The sequence below is a fragment of the Lytechinus pictus genome, chromosome 11, assembly GCF_037042905.1.
Source record: "Lytechinus pictus isolate F3 Inbred chromosome 11, Lp3.0, whole genome shotgun sequence".
NCBI lineage: Eukaryota > Metazoa > Echinodermata > Echinoidea > Temnopleuroida > Toxopneustidae > Lytechinus > Lytechinus pictus.
In genome coordinates, this window is record NC_087255.1 from 23,819,881 (window position 1) to 23,839,639 (window position 19,759).

A 19,759-nucleotide genomic window follows, 5' to 3' on the forward strand; every position below is an offset into this window, starting at 1 on the left:
TGATAGTGTGTCATGGTAATTTATCGTTTTAATATTCATACTGTTTGTTTTATAGTCCTGTATACTCTGATCCTGATGCGAAGATGGTTTGTCTTCAAATATAATAATAATAATAATGCTCAATTCTTGTATAAAGCACCACACATAGCATAGTATGTCCCTATGCGCTTAAAGATATTGGAGTCGGATATGATTTCTAAATGGCCCCTATTTATTTCTTAAAAATCACAAATAAGATTAATTCTGTATCCATATTATTTCGACTTGTCTCTGTGATGATACAGATGTTCATATGGTGGATTTTGAATCAAAATAGATTTAGAGTATAACACCTTGTACATGGCCGAATGTCTACAGTGTTCTGGAAAACCAAAAAAAATCATGTTGTTCACGAGTGCTTTTTATTACAAAAAAAAGAAGGAGAAGACGAAAAAAACAATCACGTGAAACTCGTCTGCCTCCCTCTTTAGCTTATAAACATAACAGTGTTAATGTTGTCATCGATCTTTCTCAATCCCACTCACGGAGACGAAGCATAGCGGACGTTGAAGTTTTCGTGGAAATCCTGGAATCGTGAGCCAAGAATAAACCTTGACATTTCATCTAACTTTCTAAGAGCAAGCCAACTTTGTCAGTCAACCAACCATGGCAACCAAACGGCAAAGAAATGATGTAAATGACGAGAAAAATGGTGCCTTTCCCGAGCCGGATTACACCCCGTTTCCTCATTTTGGTACAGATGCGATCCACGCCGGCCAGGACCCCGAGCAATGGGCGTCCAACGCCGTAGTGCCGCTGATCTCACTTTCTACAACTTTCAAGCAAGAGGCACCCGGTGTAATGCCAGGAGTAAGATGTTTTCGCTTCTTCTTCCCCTTTTTTCAACAAATTTAATAGTTAGGCTATTTTCTTAGTATTGAAATAACTGACCAAAATGATTAGACAAACTTAGTCAACCTAACGTTAGCCAACAGCCAACAAAGTGAAATGATGAAATGTAAGTTGTAACTTTTGCTAACGTTTATAGTATTGACATAGGCCTACATTAAATGAAATATTCGAATTTTCTCCTCATTGTCAAGTGAAACAATGATTAATTCCTCCCTGAACATGTGGATTGTGGAATTAGCTTGTTAAATAAAATATGGTACAGTCAAGTTGGTCTTTATTGTAAAATCTGTAAAAAATGAAATATTGTATAATTCAAACAATAAAAAACAAAAGAAATCTTGAGTGATGGACATCATCGACTGTCTCATTTGCATGTCACTGAGATGTGCATATCACTGTTTTATGAAAAATAAGCGAAACTTTAAAAATGTCATAACTTTCTTATTTTACATCCGATTTTGATGAAATTTTCAGGGTTATGCTAGTTTGATTTTTCTCTGTTTATTCAAATTAACATTTTTCTGGGGTGGACTTGACCTTTAAATAAGTTATAATGGAGATTCTCCTACATGTATTTCATTGGCAATGCGACAAAAATTTGTGATGTCACACAAGTACAGCCCTTCCCTTTGACACTGAAAATATACCACAAAACCTGTATTTTTGCTCATTCTAATTTTTTTTTTTGGATTGATTGATTGGCCGATATGGCCTTTTATTTGCATCCAAGATAAAATCATACATTTAACATGATAAAACAATATTTAAAAATATTATAAAGAGGCAAGGGATAAAAAAAGCAAAATACAATTTTAGAGATAACAATTACAACAAATGAAAGCACAACATACATGTACCGGATGCAGGGGACCAGCAAAGGCCAAAGGCCTATCAAGGCTAGTCCCCGAACATAACATACAGATAAATAAAGTATAATGACAGTACAGACTCTTTGTCCTTGATATATTTATGAAACCTGTACAACTTGTCCTATGAAAAACATTCCTGATCTACTGATAGATGAATGTGAATAAGTAAAAGTACATGTGTGTGACATCACTCATGTTGGTCACATTGCCAATGGGAAATATACATTTCCACATTATTGGTGATCTCAACATTCAGATGCTCATAGCTTTTCTAATCATTTTTTCAATTTTTCTCAAACTTTCGTTAATTCCTTGATTTTTTTGGTTTCACAAGCTAATCAGGGGCCACAGAACAGTTGAAAGTGGGGGGGGGGGGCTGACCATGCAAAAACTTACAATCAGATGGTCATTTCTACATTTTTGTTCATGATTTTTGAAAAAAAGTGGGGGGGGGGGGGGCACTGAAGCCCCTCAGCCCCCCCCCCCCAGTTCTGTGGTCCCTGCTAACTTATTCCTAAAGTTACTATCTCCTTTCATTCATATGTACATGTAGGCCTACATGTATTGTAGTATGGTATGGCCTGCTGTAAATTGCAAGTCATGATATGTAGACCTACACAGGCATACAGGTCCTATGGGGCTATCTTCATGTAGCCTTGTAGGGGGCTAGACTCTAGCCTACATATATAATATGTCTACTAGTAGTAGTATCACAAAGTTCACACAATAAGAAAACTTCAATCACTGTACATAGAGCACAGTAATGCCATGTGAGTAAGGTTACATTATTGTGTACTGTACAACAATAATTAAACAAATATTTCTCCATTTGTGGCAATCCCAAGCTTGGTTCATGTCTTTGTTCGTTTATTACCTATAAAACCATTACCATGGAAGCAAAACTGAATACATTCTTGAACAGAAATCTTAAAGTAGGAACTTAGATCAAAGAATGAGAAGTCAAAGTAAATAGAGTAATTTACAGTCAAGAAATCCCAGTTTAGTGAGAAATTGGAGATATGGAAACCAAATTTTACTTTGAAGGGGCCTCTGTACAGGGCCTGCCTGTATGATGCAATGGCATTCACGCATACATTATGGGCCATTGTGTGGTGGGTCAATAAGAGGTGTCTCCCCATAGCTGCTCTGCTATTGGCTACCTTCTATCGATCGAGTGGAAGCATGGCTCACTAGCTTGACAATGCAGACTTTGGTTTCTTGTTTCATGATGCCTACATGTATACTCACTCAACACTATATCCCCATATGTTCTATTTTGAAATTGAGCTAAGAAATTTTCAGTGTAGTAAGTTTTTCTTTTTTCATTGCAAGAAGTGTTTCAAAGATTTTTTTGAACAGAGACTTCATGATAAATGTTAATATAATTTCCTACACCACTACACTGCACATACATGTACATGTACCGGGTACCAAATTCATAACTACCCATAACTACATGAACTGAATAACTGTACAATTTGTTTGAGATTATACTTGTAGGTGTATTACATGTATCATGTATTAGATCTTGTTAATTACCAGCAGATCTGAATGATTAATTTAAAGGACAAGTCCACCCCAACAAAATGTTGATTTGAATAAAAAGAGAAAAATCCAACAAGTATAACACTGAAAATTTCATCAAAATCGGATGTAAAATAAGAAAGTTATGACATTTTATAGTTTTGCTTAATTTCACAAAACAGTTATATGCACATGTATCCTGGTCAGTATGCAAATGAGGAGACTGATGATGTCATCCACTCACTATTTCTATTCAAATTTTCTCCTCATTGTCAAGTGAAACAATGTTTAATTCCTCCCTGAACATGTGGAATTAAAGTTGTGTAATACTATATGGTTCAGTCAAGTTTGTTCTTATTGTTGATTATGTAAAAAAATGAAATGTATAATTCAAACAATAAAAAACAAAAGAAATAGTGAGTGAAGGACATCATCGACTGTCTCATTTGCATGTCAATGAATTGTGCATATCGCTGTTTTGTGAAAAATAAGCGAAACTTTAAAATGTCATAACCTTCTTACTTTACATCAAATATTGATGAAATTTTCAGCATTATGCTAGTTTGATTTTTCTCTTTTTAATCAATCAGCATTTTTCTGGGGTGGACTTGACCTTTAAGGTTGCATGGAAGCCGCACATTTAGACCTGCCAGAATTCATAAATATGTTATATCATGATAGAGTTAGCCTAGTACTAGTAAAGTACTGTATGAACAAAGGAAAGAATATCCCCTCAGAAGAGCTTTCCTCAAAATAATCTATCAAAGTTGACTGTACTTTTGGCTAGCTAGGCTCATTGTTTTTTGCTACATGTACTGTAGGCCTATACAAGATCAGTAATTGTGATGATGTTACATGTACCTTTGTATATTTTTCTCAATAAAATCACCTGTTCTATATTCACTTTCACTTCCCTTCCCAACGGCTGATAAACATTTTCTCTACATCTATTATCAATTGTGACATTAATATGCTTTTCACACTGCACTTTTTTTCCTTAACCCCGGGAAATTGGTGGGGCTAAGGGGGGTCTTAGCCCCACCAATTTCCCGGGGTTAAGCTTAGCCCTCTTTGTTTTCACACTACGTTTTAGCAAAGTGGGCTAGCACGGTAAATAGTACGGTACTATCTGGCCCTGCAAAAAAGGGTTAGCCGGCTTGTGGTGCTAGCACCACGATTGCGGTGCTAAGAGAATGCAGTGTGAAAACGAATAAATAGGGCTAAGCATTTAGCCAATCACGGAAGTCGAATTGCACGTTAATCACGCTCTGTATGGTAAAATCATCAATATTCATGAGCTGAGGGATAGTCCAGGGTTAATGCATTATCCCCGGCTGAGCAGATAGTATGGGGTTAAGAAAGACAGTGTGAATCGAAAAAAAGATAGTATGGGGTTAAGGATAGTCCGGGGTTAAGGATAGTATGGGGTTAAGGAAATGCAGTGTGAAAAGCATATCAGAAGTCACCTTGAAGTGAAACCTATTGTTCAATTCTTACATAAGAAATAGAATGACGAGAAAGCTCAGTAACGCCCTTCAATTGGATGTTGGGATTGGGAACCATTATAGCATTTCATCCTTTGTCCTTTGCTTTAATATGTAATTATTATTACCCTGGTCATTGGATCTATTACTGTTCCAAACATAAAGTGCCCCCATCTCCACTCCCTGGGGAATATCCTGGCCTGGCAATCATTTTGATTAATTTAGAATCTGATTCAGCCCCAAGAACATATCACCAGTCATACATAAAGTTGTACATGGCTTGTAAAATTGCTTTATGAAACATTACCCTCATTATAGAACAGCTTTTGAAATGATCTGGTTGACAAACATCAATGAAAGTCCAGCAAAGTACATGTAAAAGTATTTCACCAAATGTTTACGTGATGATTTAAACATCAAGTTTAAAGAACAGCATCAACAATGCTATCAGCATTCAACAATATGTATGCAACTCAGCTAAGTAATAAATATTGTTACATGAGGATTTATGTGTAAAAAGGTACAATTTACAACACCATCAATAACAGTGATTGATTATCAACATGCTAATGGTCATAATTTGTATTACCAAACAACCAGCCAACCACTCCAACCCAGTCTTAATTGTAATATTTTCTCATGCATGATTTTATTAAAGTATTTGAGGCTTGAAGTTTGAGTTGCATACTCAATTACACATTCAATTCATGGATTATCTTTATGAAAATTTGAGAGGAAATGAACTTCAACTTATCTATCTATTTGACAATATTAACCCTCCTGAGATGACATTTTTTTATGGATTGCTTTATTGACAATTGACAAGCCCACTTTTTTGTTTGCAGTAGATCTCAAGATCTATCCAACAAACAATGATTTTGCATTTGGACAGCCACTATATATTATGATGCAGAAGTCGTATATGTAGGACCTACTTGTTACTGTAGTTCTTATCTGTGTGCAAGGTGTGATAGTTTAGTATGCATTAAATATCTAATATTAATATGCAAGTCATTTCAGGTGAAGGATCTACCAGTGGTAATTGATTCTTGTAAACCTGAACTTGCCTGTCACATGTTTTACATACATGTACATGATGGTGTGATTGTTTAGTTAGAATGCTTTGAAGATCTAATATGCAAGTCATTTCAGGTGAAGGATCTGTCAAGTTAAGTGGCCTTTTGAGATTTGGTTTTGCTTGACCTGAACCATCTGAGAGATGTTTTCGTTCGGCAAATATACTTGTATACACATAACTCATGAAATTAGCAAAATAGTTCCTGTCAATGAAAATGAAAATCCATATTTTATTGTTCAAAACAGAAATCAGAAATAGTCTAGATATCCTTCAAAAATTCATTTTGCCCAATCAATCGTGGGCCTGGCAGCCATTGAGCAACGCGAGATCAACGTTTCTCTATCCCTTTAATTGTGGAACACCAAACAGGGTAGCAGCAACTCCCATCTTTTAACGTCTTTTGGTCTGACACGGCCAGGACTTGAACTCCTGGGCTTACTCCTGACTACCTGGTTGTGAGACAGATGCTGTAACAACTGAGCCAAGACACTGGTATGGACAGGGGCAGGAAAAATAGTCCCCCTTAAAGACCCCTGTTGCACAGCTCCAATCATGGGGATAAAAAAGAACAACTATACAAATATTACTTGGTAATATATTTGTATTCTGTTTGAACTCATTCTGTGATCTTACCACAGCTGCCATTTATAGTATTGATGACACGACACTATTGTTTTTATCAAGTTCACTAATATTGAATGATTTTTCTTTCAGGGTTATGAATACTCAAGAGGAGGAAACCCAACAAGGACAGTCCTGGAGACATGTGTGGCAGCCATTGAAGGGGCTAAACATGGTGCGTTCAGTTTATTTTCTTATTAAAGGAGAATGAAACCCTTGAAACCAGCTGAATCCATATCAAAGAGAAAAATCAAAGAAACATATTGCTGAAAGTTTGAGGAAGATTGAATGAATAATAAGAAAGTTATGAGCATTTGAATGTCGAGATCATTAATGCCATGTAGATCCTCCCATTGGCAATGCGACCAAGATCTGTGATGTCACACACGTACAACTCCCTCATTACTTTAGTACTTATTTCACTTATATTCTCACTTTTATAGAGTCTATCACAAGGTGAGGTGTTCTCTTTATGAGAGGACAAGTACAGAGGTTTCACAACATTATATCATTGATGAATCGTTTGTCACATGATTAGAATGAGCAAAAAGAGATGTTTTGGGGTATATTTTCAGTGTCCAAAAGGGGAGAGTTGTTCATCTGTGACATCGTAGATCTTGGTCGCATTGCCAATGGGAGGATCTCCATAGCATTAGTGATCTCGACATTCAAATGCTCATAACTTTCTTATAATTCATTCAATCTTCCTCAAACTTTCAACAATATGTTTCTTTGATTTTTCTCTTTGATATGGATTCAGCTGGTTTCAAGGGTTTCATTCTCCTTTAAAGATGAATGAAAGTAGTGGCAGTAAACACTGATTTCACAAGGAAATCTCTTAAAACCAAGATCAATTGTCACTATATCATTCTGGATCTAGATCTGATACAGTAACGTTAACTGAACTTTATGAAATCATGAAATCTAAGCTGAAAAACGATCACGCTGTAGATCACCAACACAGAAAAGCACATGTGGGACAGTGTATTATTATTGCTTGGAAAAAGACCCGACAGTTTGCTAGAATCCCATGCTTAATTTGCTAATTTATCAGTAATTGCACAATATCTTCCAGAATCCTTTTGGCACATATTTTTTTTTTCATGCAACAGTTTGGTGGTCATTTTATTGGATTCTGTATAAAATCGTTTTGAAATTGTTACCACAGCTGGCATTTTAATATCTTTAATAAAGCTACTACTTGTATGTAGTTGTGAAAATTATGTGCATATTGTATGAATAAAAATATTGATAATGATGATAGAATTTTAGTTAAGGTATTAAAAGTGTCTACACAAACAAAGTATTACAGAGGGGACACTTTTTTACCCAATAATTGTCACCATCCTGTATATGTATTTTGTGATTGTATGTGATAAAAAAATTAGAATCCACACGATTTAAAGGTCAAGTCCACCTCAGAAAAATGTTGATTTGAATCAATAGAGAAAAATCAGACAAGCACAATGCTGAAAATTTCATCAAAATCGGATGTAAAATAAGAAAGTTATGACATTTCAAAGTTTCGCTCATTTTTCACAAAATAGTTATATGAACGAGTCAGTTACATCCAAATGAGAGAGTTGATGATGTCACTCACTCACTATTTCTTTTGTTTTTCATTGTTTGAATTATACAATATTTCAATTTTTACGAATTTGACAATTAGGACCTCCTTGCCTGAACCACAAAATGTTAAAATAATGGAATTCCACGTGTTCAGGGAGGAATGAAACTTCATTTCACATGACAATGACGAGAAAATCCAAATATTTCATATAATAAAATACAAAAGAAATAGTGAGTGAGTGATGTCATCAGTTCCCTCATTTGCATACGGACCGAGATGTGCATATAACTGTTTTGTGAAATGAAGCGAAACTTTAAAATGTCATAACTTTCTTATTTTACATCCGATTTTGATGAATTTTTTAGCGTTATGCTTGTTGGATTTTTCTCTATTTATTCAAATCAAGTTTTTGTTGGGGTGGACTTGTCCTTTAAAGATGACAAATTTTGAACTTGATTGTAAATATGAATCAGATGAAAGCCCTACTACATATTTGAGCAAGAAAGCATTTTAATTTTAAATGTTTTATCAGTGTGAAGTCACCCTGATTTCAATCCATACCAATGGGTTTAGGGAATATGACCCATGTCATATATGTATATGACTTCAAGTGTACACAGTGTATATCTGAATGGAAAAAAAGTCCATCATATGATCATGCTTGAGATCTCTGTTTTGTTCAATACAATTTTGAATTGTTTGGATTCTGCAGAAAAGACATTCAAAGTACTCCCTTTTAGCATTTTGTGGGCCTGTTGCATTGAAGAAAAACTCTGACATAATTTTGTTTGCCAGAGTTTTTTTATGGCAAAAGTTTTATACAGCAGCCGCCCATGTTTGCATTTTTAAGACATATTTTTTTAAGAATGACAAAAATATCTTGAATGCAACTGTACTTTTAACTGCATCTTTGGAAACTGTTCTATGGTAAAGACTGGAGATTGAACACGGCCTATTAAAGACAGTACCGTAGGCATTTATTAATCCATGTTCACATTTGAAAGATAGTCTAGAATCTTTATGCCTGATAGTCCTTGGCTTCATTGCTATCAGAACAAATATCAGGCCATCTATTAAAAAAATATATATATAACAAGGGTGGTAGTTGAGTCTGTAAGGGAAAATATGTGGACACTGTGGACAAAAGCATGACCCTGGCCCGGGGGGGGGGGGGGGGGGGCCACTTCCATTGACGAGTGGATACCATGCGCGACCATGTGGTCTCGAAAAGCACCCTAAACACGTATTTTCCATATTCTGAAAATGCACCCCTTAACAAGTATTGGCGTCTGAAACCCTACCCTTAACAAGTATTGGAAACAAAACAATACTCTTGGCAAGTATTCCCTGAAATGAACCCCTAAACAAGTACAGTGATATTTTATTGTTTGTTCCGTCGGTCGTCGGTTTTACCTTTAGTTTACACACCATTTGGTTTAGTACGGCCCCAGCTTCCACACCTCGCGCTAATCGGACTCTAAACACGTAGTGTTGGGGCAAAAAGGACATCCTTTATAAAACATTTTAATTTTGTTTTATCATCCCCGCAAATTTGACCCTAAACACGTAGCTTTCCTAGCGAAATAGATACCCTTTTTGCATTATTTTTGTGTTTTTGACACCCTTATCACGTTACGTACGTAACGTGCCCTATCTTGAAAAAGACATCCTTTTTACGTGTTTTTCTGGTCGCGCATGGTATCCACTCATCAATGTAAGTGGCCCCCCCGGGGACCCTGGCCAATAATACATTGACATCAATGGGGCTAATTATAGAATGCATGAGGTCATATGGACAGATTCCCATCAACTTAGGGTTGTGGGGGTATTTCATCATGTTCTACTAAAATATGGTATCAAAATGATGAAATGCAAAATGGAAAATTGACTACGTCACATTTCGGTACTCTATGGGACCATGGAATATTACCATGCAAGATTTATCAATTTTCTTGCCTTCATTTATCAGCCAGTAATGTTTGGAAATCATTTGTATGTGCATGTCGGCCATTTTGTTCTGCTCGACTCCCAAGTTTGGAGTGAATTTTCATAGAGATCTTCAAGACAAATGACACAATTACTGCAACATTTCTCACAGGTTCTGTACAGATACACATTTCTTGGCCCAATCTATCGAAGAAGTTGAAGAACTCATTGAATTTTGTTAATCAGTATCCCCATCCTTTGTTCCCCTATTCCCTGCAGCTCTTGCTTTCAGCTCTGGTCTGGGTGCCACCATGGCAATCTGTCACCTGTTGAAAACTGGGGATCATCTCATTGCTATGGATGACATCTACGGGGGAACGAACCGCTACTTCCAGAAGGTCCTCTCTAACTTTGGCGTCCAGGCCACCTTCGTGGATGCCCGCTACCCTGAGAAGGTGGCAGAGGCCATGCAAGAAAACACCAAGGTATGTGCAGAACTCTTTAAAGCAAAAACGAACCAGAAGTCTGTATAGCACCACCTCAAATCCATAACTTCTCAAATCTGTCCAGGATCATAACCAATCATATTAATAATAATAACTATATTCCACTTTTATATAGCGCTTAATGTACATCGCAACAATGTCTTTAAGCACTTTACAGAAATATCATTACCCAGGTCAACGTATCATGGCATGGCTGCTGACAATGTATGCACATTCGGAGCAGTATATTGTACTATAGGTTACTTGAATAATAATATGCTAATTCACTAATCATTACATTCATTTTGCAGTAATTATGTTGCCAAAGACATGTAGTAGAACTAGTACGTTCTTATCAGTTCTTCTACATATAGTTGTTATTCCCCCCCCACCTCAAGAAAACATCTATAGGCAAATTTATTCTCTGAAGTGTATCTACATTTTATGACTGGCTATCTACAACACACAGCGAGAAACCGTACAGTGTTGGTCGGTTCGCTCCCTTTTTAAACACATTGTTTAGTTAGTTTACTTTGGACACAAAAATATTCCTGAGCTTTGATGCACCATGTATCAATGAGCCAACCAACCCCTCTTTGAAGCTTGTTGATGTCGCAGCAGTCAGCGCCATCTTGGAGCTCTAGTGTAAACCAATAACCGGTTGCTTTGTTTTATGTATAGCTTGTATGGGTGGAGACACCAACAAACCCTACCTTGAAGCTTGTTGATATCGCAGCAGTCAGCGCTATCGCTCACAGTCAACCTGGCGTCATCCTTGTAGCAGACAACACCTTCAGTTCACCTTATTTCCAGGTGAGTTAAAAACAGAAGCAATTGATAAATGCTTTCATACTGACTTGAAGACCAAGAATATAAGATATTCTCTGATCAAGAAATTTGTTCTGATATACCCCGATCAGACAACCCACATATTTTTGGCCGGTGAGAAAGCTTATTCCACAGAAAAGTATAATGAAATGTAATTAATTAGAGTAATTGAAAACAGAAATGGAGAAGGATTGAATGAATTTAATCTCTTAAGTGGAGGATTGTATCCAAGAGTGAAAGTTGTATATATAATTTGATAAGAAATGCAACTGTAGTAGAAAAAAAAAATAGAATACGAAGGAATAGAATTTGAATTAATTACATTTAGGACTGTTCAAGAATTCAAATAGATTTAATCAAATTTCTTTCTCTTCAGAGAGGACTTGATCTTGGAGCTGATATTGTAATGTATTCAGCAACTAAGTACATGAATGGACATTCCGATGTAGTGATGGGTCTAGTTGCGTGCAATGATGATGAACTTCACAAGAAACTTCACTTTCAGCTCTACGGTAAGTATGGCAAGTTCCCCCAAGTCTGCGCAGTGCCGCAGTCCCCCTTGTCTTTTGTTTACATGATTATAAGCCAATCAGAAATCGTGTTTGAAATACTAATGCTTGATATTGTGATACATGCATTTCATTTTTTTTGTGCAATGGGGCCCTATTTTATTAAAATTATTTCCCAAATTTTGACATGAATTATACGGCTAATCCAGTAAATGTAAGTGTTGTTTTTCAGCCAAATAAATTCTCTGGCATTTTGTGATACTGCAAAAAGAATATTTGCAGTTGCAGGGCTAAAATTAATCAAAGGCCATGGCAGTGGATAGTTCCCTCTTGAAAGCCCCTCACATTGGAGATTTGATGTGCCCTTCGTAAATTTTCCCATTTGTGGGTGTACAGTAGTGTTTTATAGAAATGTGCTCTATTTAAAAGTGACCTTGCTCTCAAAGTTTTGAAATTAAATGGCCTGAAGTGGAGTGTTTTGCATTTGACTTTGCAGCTGCCGGGAGCTGTCCGTCACCTTTTGACTGTTTCTTGGTGAACAGAGGGTTGAAGACCCTTCACATCAGAATGAGGCAGCATTATAAGAATGGTCTAGCCGTTGCTACATACCTGGAGAGCAATCCAAGGGTCCGTAAAGTCATCTATCCAGGTTAGTAGCTTTCAAGCATCATCATTGATGGTTGGTATAATATAGGTAGTAGAAATGAGAAGTACGGTAGTAGTAGTGGTGGTGGTGGTGGTGATGGTGGTGGTGGTAGTAGTAGTAGCAGGGGTGTGAGAGTTCAGATTTTTATCTGATTTCAGATTTGTTTGTTTTGATTTTCAGCTTAATTTCAGCTTATTTTTGGCCTTCCTCTGTACAAAAAGTATGGGAGCTCTGTCTATTTCAGACTTTTTCAACACTCTTCAGCTTTTTTCAGAGCTTTTTATTTGTGACCACTCACACCCCTGTAGTAGTAGTAGTACTAGTAGAAGTAGTAGTAGTAGTAGTAGTAGTAGTAGTAGTAGTAGTAGTAGTAGTAGTAGTAGTAGTAGTAGTAGTAGCAGTAGTAGTAGTAGTAGTAGTAGTAGTAGTAGTAGTAGTGTAGTTGAACTATATACCAGACTTTTCTGAAATGAGTTGTCTCTCAAATTATCATGGTTTGAGTAGTTCATTAAGTGAAGCACAAACAGTGATGTCTATGTTTTCTGCTTCATATGAAAAGGCGTCAAGATCTCACATTATCATTGTTTGAGTAGTCCACCATAAGTGAAGTAAAAATTGTCAGATGTACACAAAGGAAATTACTTTATGGGATCACCCAGAAGCTTTAAAAAAAAACTTTTCAGCTTGTTCTAATTTGTTTTGTTGTTATCATTCTTAAATCTTGACTGTTTCTTCCATGATAAAGGTCTTCCAAGCCACCCTCAGCATGATATCTTCAAGAAGCAAATGAAGGGCTTCGGAGGCATGGTGACCTTCTATCTCCAGGGTGACCTTGAGAACTCAAAGACATTCCTCCAGAGCATCAAGGTCTTCACGCTGGCAGAGAGTCTTGGGGGATATGAGTCACTTGCTGAACTACCGTAAGTACTCCTTGTTCTATCCCCGTACATTCTCTCTCTTTATCATCTAAACTCCTTTGATCTGCTCCTTTTTATTATATTTTTAACTCTTGTGTAACTGCAGCCACATTGATCTCTTGCCACGGAAGAATATCAGAACTAAAATTAGACTGCATAAGTATGATTTAATTCAGAGTAGAAGATGTAAGCATTCGATGAGTGTATTTGATTGAATAGATTATAGTGATGCCGAACATTGATTGCAAGGCTAACGTTGTCATTATTTTCATGAGAACGATAGATAGTAGGCAATGATGAATACTTGCAATTCCATGGTCTGAAGTAATAGTTTATATTAAAGTATTCTGTTTCAATATGTGATGAATTGATGATTAGTTGATGATCAAAAAGGTAATTTCAGTAAAGCGCTTCAATGAATAAGAAATGAAGTTAGTATTAACAAGATGATAATTACATGGTATGTGGAAAAGACATGGAAAAAGACGTGTTATTTTTAGAAGGTGAGTTGCTTTTTAATTGCATGCATAATGCATGCCGCTCCATCAGCCAAGTCTTAGAACCCCAACTTGAATATGGTTGTTTCCACCTTCGAATTCATCAGAGATATATCATTCCAGACCGGATGCTTCAAAGTCCTATATTATCAGTATTCAGGCAAATTCCGACTTGTTATTTACCAAAATCCTTAATATGATTAAAAACTAATTTCCAAAAAAAAAAAAATTAAATCAAATCACAGTTTTAGCAATTTGTTGATTCACTATCTTTTATTGGCAACTGTCTGATCAGTAGGATTAGTTTGACCTCTGAATTTTTAAACATTTTCATCTTTGACCTTGTTTAAGTGAGGTTATGACCCATGCCTCTGTGCCCCCTGAACAGCGTAAGGTACTTGGTATCAACAACAATATGATCAAACTTCCAGTAGGATTAACTTTGCTAATTGACCTCTGACGTTTTAAACCTTTTCATCTTTGACCTTGTTTTTTATAGTGGAGTCATGACCCATGCCTCTGTGCCCCCTGAACAGCGTAAAGTACTTGGTATAGACAACAGTCTAATCAGACTTTCTGTCGGACTAGAGGACACCGAAGACCTCATCCAGGATCTGGAACAAGCTCTAAAGAAAGCTGTAAGTTACTCATGACCAGGGTCCCGTAACCCAACGGTTAGCGATTAATCGTAGGCTTGAATTTCACGATTGATTGTACATTGTAGTCAATGGAATCAATCGTAGAATCATTGCCAAGCTTTGTGTTACGGACGCTAGAATTTATTTCTACTCACCTCAAAATAAATGTATTAAAAAAAAGAATATTGGACCTGGTTCTTAAAGTAGAAATATATTGAAAATCATAAAAATGAAGAATTATATATCAAATTAAAGGGGAAATAAGAAGAACACGATGATGTACATCATTTATCATGGAGACCGATGAAACTCACTTAATTGATGGTTTAAAGTTCTCTCTCTGAATGCTTCAAACACGCTCAATTACGTCCGCGAAATTGGGTTTTTTGATGACGTGTATAAGTGTACGAGAGACGTGATTGGCTCTCCCACGTCAAGCTCCACTTGCATGCAAAACCTGTTGCGAGGGTACGTTTCCTCCACACTGTCACTGAATACTTCGATCACGAAATGAAAGAAAACCCAGAAGTTTATCTAGATTTTGGATTTTCAAATTGATGATTTTGAAGATGAAGAGAATGATGATGAAGTTTCTAGCTCTAGTGACGTGGAAGGAGGTAAATTAGGGAAATTACGTCTATGATGATGAGTCGGATAATTCAACTTGCATGCCGGCCGATTCGCTACCAACTCATGCAGCTGCTAGTGCTAGCTGCACGTAGGCCTACCGCGGGCCAAAATAAATCCATGAAAATTCCAGCCTGACCAGCCATACAGAGTCTCTTCCCTCTGTCAAGGCTCTAAAGAAGGAAAATAATTATATAACTGTACTTACAAACAAGTGAATATATCCGAATCTGAAGGCAAATCAACTCAACGAATAGCAGCAGACGATATTCACCGACGATAAACTTCACGTGGCCGTGGCTGGGATAAATTGTCACTCGTTCTGTTAGATATAATTTCTACCTCATTATTTTGACAAAATTACGAAACTCAGGGAATTATTTATCTATATAAGAATATAGTAACACCTCGTACTATTTTTAAATTACGATAAAACCTTTTTTGAAGCAAAATTAAAGTTGAGGTAAATTAAAATTAGATGTAAAAGATCATCCCCAACATGCGTAGCTCGTATGTGATTGTAAACAAACCATCCAAAATGCCGATTGAGAGCTGTGCAACACGTGCATCTACTCTCTTAGCCAAGGCGAGCAAGCATAATTTGAATTGTCCGACTCATCATCATAGACGTAATTCCCCTAATTTACCTCCATCCACGTCACTAGATCATCAATCATCAATTTGAAAATCCAAAATCTAGATAAACTTCTGGGTTTTCTTTCATTTCGTGATCGAAGTATTCAGTGACAGTGTGGAGAAAACGTTCCCTCGCAACAGGTTTTGCATGCAAGTGGAGCTTGACGTGGGAGAGCCAATCACGTCTCTTGTACACTCATACACGTCATCAAATTCGAGTCAATTCAAAGACCGATGGGAGGCGTATTTCGGAGAGGCATTTTAGTGCTTTTTAATTGGCGATTTCCACCTTATGTATTACTTTCGTTATTTTTGAATGACCAAACGATAATCCCCACATCATGACCTTTCCACTAATATATAATAAGGCCATATTCATAATCAATATATTTCTCCTTTAAAGTGGTATTCTCGTTGTTGGGACAGATGAAAGAAATTATTGTGAGCTTTTAAATTCTTTGATCATTGTATTTAGGGAGATCATCACAGAAAAGTGCCCCCCAGAAGGTTTGCTCTTTATATCCCCTCACATTTAGATTGTGATATAAACAGCTGCAAGGTTCAGGTCAGAAATATGTATACAGTCTCATGCATCAATATTTGTGTGTAGTGCATATGTCTCTCAGCAGAATTGTGTCAAGTTCTTATCATTTTCACTATTTCAAACATTTAAAGCAAACACTGGTTATTACTATTAGGTGTATTATGAACAACAACCTTTCACACTCTCTGGAAAGAGTTTCTTTTAACATTCAGATCAACTGACTAGAATTCATCATCAGTGCTTATGGTAAAAAGTTTCCATATTGTACATCCCTCTGTGCTGTGTTCTAAAGATTTTTTAGACAATTAATCATTACTCAATATTTTCTTTTCTGTTTGTGCTTTTGCAGGTACCACTATAGATATTGCCCTTCTGTGAGAGAGGCGACATACCTTGTGTAAAGTAGACTCTGTTGTAAATTATTTGTTTCTTTCATTTCGAACCTATCATGGTTGTAATCTTGATTTAAACGGGAAGCGAACTAACGAACACTGTGTGAAGTCTCTCATTGACTGTGTCTTGTAAATAGCTAGTCTAGCTAGAAATATACATGAGAGATTATAACAATTAATACAGAAAATAAATTAGCCTACATGTATAATTTCACTGTGGTATTAAAACAATACTGTTTTTGAGAGGAAAGGTACCCGTTTTGCCACATGGTAACATAAGAATTGCAATATGAATATATCAACTTAAAACCAGTGTGTTATCTTTCAAGTGGGAGTTGTGGGACTGTATTTCAAGACTACACTGCTTAGAATGTTGCATTGTGGATAATAAACCTGGGGGGTGTTTCACAAAGATTTAAGTATGACTTAAATCGCACTTAAATGCCGATGCATACCTGAAATACAACGCGCAATCTAATTGATCAATACGCAGTAGTGCACGTCCTCTTGGCATGATCTGACCAATGTGGTCATGCCTTTTTTAATGCACGCAACTAGGCATTTAAGTGTGACTCTAAGTCATACTTAAATCTTTGAGAAACACCCCCCTGGTCAGATATGAGTAGTTGAGGACTTGAGGTGGGGCTATTCAAGGCTGCTGGGTCATATGCCCTCTAAAGTATATAAGCATAGCTTTTGATTGAATAGTGATATGGTTTTGACACCACTAATGATTTCTAATTGTTGTTGGTGTTAGTGTAAATGTTAGAGTCAGTTTCAAATGTGTGCATCAGTCTGTCTCACCCAGCTGGAACACCTGAATATTGGTTTACCAAAGTGATAGCGTAACACCTTGTGACATCAGTCCTAGCACCAGCACCATTTCAAGTGTGGTGTCGGTGTAATTGTCTACATCTACATTGATAGTGTGAATGAGATTGCCTAACCTAGCACCAAAACTGGATGTGGATTTACACTTGATGTAATGAGAAAATAAAATGTATCCCATGAAGTATGTGAAAGTCATTTAGCAACATTTGTACTATGTACTATGCAAACTGCATAGTTCATTATTTTGTGCTATATTTTGAGTGTATTGCTGTTGAAAGATTCTATTTTACATTATACAGCACAGGAGCTGATTATACGCACATGTATTAGCATCATATATATATATATATCTTTGGTGTACAATGAATACCACATATTTATCAATAACTTTTTTGGCCCTATTCTGAAGTCAGGTTTAATTCAAACTCTGGTCTAAAGTTGTGGTTTAACTATGGCGAGCCAATTGTGACATAAATCTCTAACAGGAGAGGTTTAATTTACTAGCTCATTTGACTCTCGAATCATTCTTAACTGTCTGGAAAGGATAAATTAGATAGTTGTCTTTACCATTTAAGCATTAGGAACGAGCACAGTAAACATAAGAAACATACAATGTAAACAATATTTTAAACTGTTGGCTTCCCATAATTTTAGCACAGGGTTAGACCATGGTCTAAGTTAAACCCGACTTCAGAATAGGGGTCTATGACTCTGAAAGAGAATGAAATGCATATTATATAGAAAAGATGATTGATTCTGTGTACTACTGATGGATTGAAACATTGATGTGAAATATACATTTAGTCTGTATCAGACGCAATCTTTATCGACATTGAGCAATATTATTGCATTCAGATATTATTGGGTTGAAGCAATCAAATCACACAATCATTCACATTGTTGATGCATAATGTGAAAAAGACAATCAAACGTCAGTTTAACCAGTAGATTTCTGTCATTATTTATTAATTCAGATTTATTGACAAAATCTATATTGTATATGGGTGGTCATTAAGTCTAAAATTTATAAAATTTTAGAATAAACTGAAATGAAATATCAATCAATGAAAATTACAGAAAAATTGATAATTAAACCTATGAATTAGAATATAAAGGTGAAGTATTTCTTTGGGTTGGGGTTTTTGAATTTCATTTATTTAAGCCCTTGTTTGCATCCTTGTGCGGTATTGTTATGTTGGTCAATTACATTTAATAGGCAATGTCTTACTGAAATACAGAAGTAATTACCTTGCTGGTTGAAGATACAAAATTATCGGCCATACCTGAACTGAAAAATACAAATATTTAATGTACATATTAGTATATGTATTCTCAATCTCAGCCCTGTAACATGAACTTTAATAGGCTTAGCAATTGATCATTAAGCTGATTTTTGAAAAATTGCTTGCATTGATTATTGTGATTGATCACTAGTAAAAATTCTACCCTACAATCAATCACTAAGCTCTATGTTGCAGGGTCCTGGTAGAGTATCAAGGAATTTCTTCATGGAACACTGACTTTTTAAGAAAAATATTTATCCGTTTCTCTTCAAATATTTAGTAATTACCTTTCAGTCAAGTTAAATTAACTTATTCTGACTTACATTATCGATATCAATTATATTTCTGATATTCATATGATAACATGTGGTTGAGATTGTTTGTGTATTCTTTCAGAATCTCTAATTCTGTATAGGAAAATATTTATCCCTTTCTCTTCAAATATTTAGTCATTACCTTCCAGTCAAGTTATTTCTGACTTTTAGCGGTATGTATACCTTTCTGACATTCATATAATATGTGGTTGGGATTGTTTATGTATACTTTCAGAATCTCTAATTCTGTAGAGGCATACTTAACCTTTTTTGGGGTTGGAAATACAAGAGTGTTTACTTTTAATTGTATGGTTTTCATAACTTTTGATGTTTTGTAAATATTTTGTAATCTATGGTTTGTGTGCATTGTGTGTGAAGTAGAATAGAAAGAGAAAGAGAAGAAGAACATGAAGAGAAAGGGAAGAAGAAGAGAAAGAAAGGGGAGAAGACAAAGAGAATGGGAAGAAGAATAGAAAGAGAAAGGGATGATAAACATAAAAGGGAAGAAGAAGAGAAAGGGAAGAGAAAGAGAAAGGGATGAAAAAACATAAAAGGGAAGAAGAAGAGAAAGGGAAGAGAAAGAGAAAGAGAAAGGGATGAAAAAACATAAAAGGGAAGAGGAAGAGAAAGAGAAAGGGATGAAAAAACT

General features: G+C 36.0%; 1 protein-coding gene across 3 annotated transcripts; it reads left to right on the plus strand.

The window, feature by feature from the left end:
* The first annotated feature begins 481 nt into the window (after positions 1–481).
* On the plus strand, positions 482–19,414 carry LOC129271046 (cystathionine gamma-lyase-like). 3 transcript variants are annotated; one of them, XR_010294991.1, is made up of 10 exons: positions 494–849; positions 6,561–6,642; positions 10,243–10,448; positions 11,130–11,261; positions 11,653–11,788; positions 12,282–12,434; positions 13,177–13,351; positions 14,345–14,483; positions 16,640–16,933; positions 17,281–19,414. XR_010294991.1 is itself a non-coding variant. In XM_054908395.2 (9 exons), exons 1-9 carry the CDS (start codon positions 646–648, stop codon positions 16,649–16,651), a joined length of 1,239 nt encoding a protein of 412 aa, XP_054764370.2. In that variant the 5' UTR covers positions 482–645; the 3' UTR covers positions 16,652–19,414. The 3 variants fall into 3 exon arrangements, 1 of the variants encoding a protein (XP_054764370.2); XR_010294990.1 differs by having other exon boundaries at positions 497–849; positions 16,640–17,425; positions 18,208–19,414; XM_054908395.2 differs by having other exon boundaries at positions 482–849; positions 16,640–19,414.
* Positions 19,415–19,759: the final 345 nt, after the last annotated feature.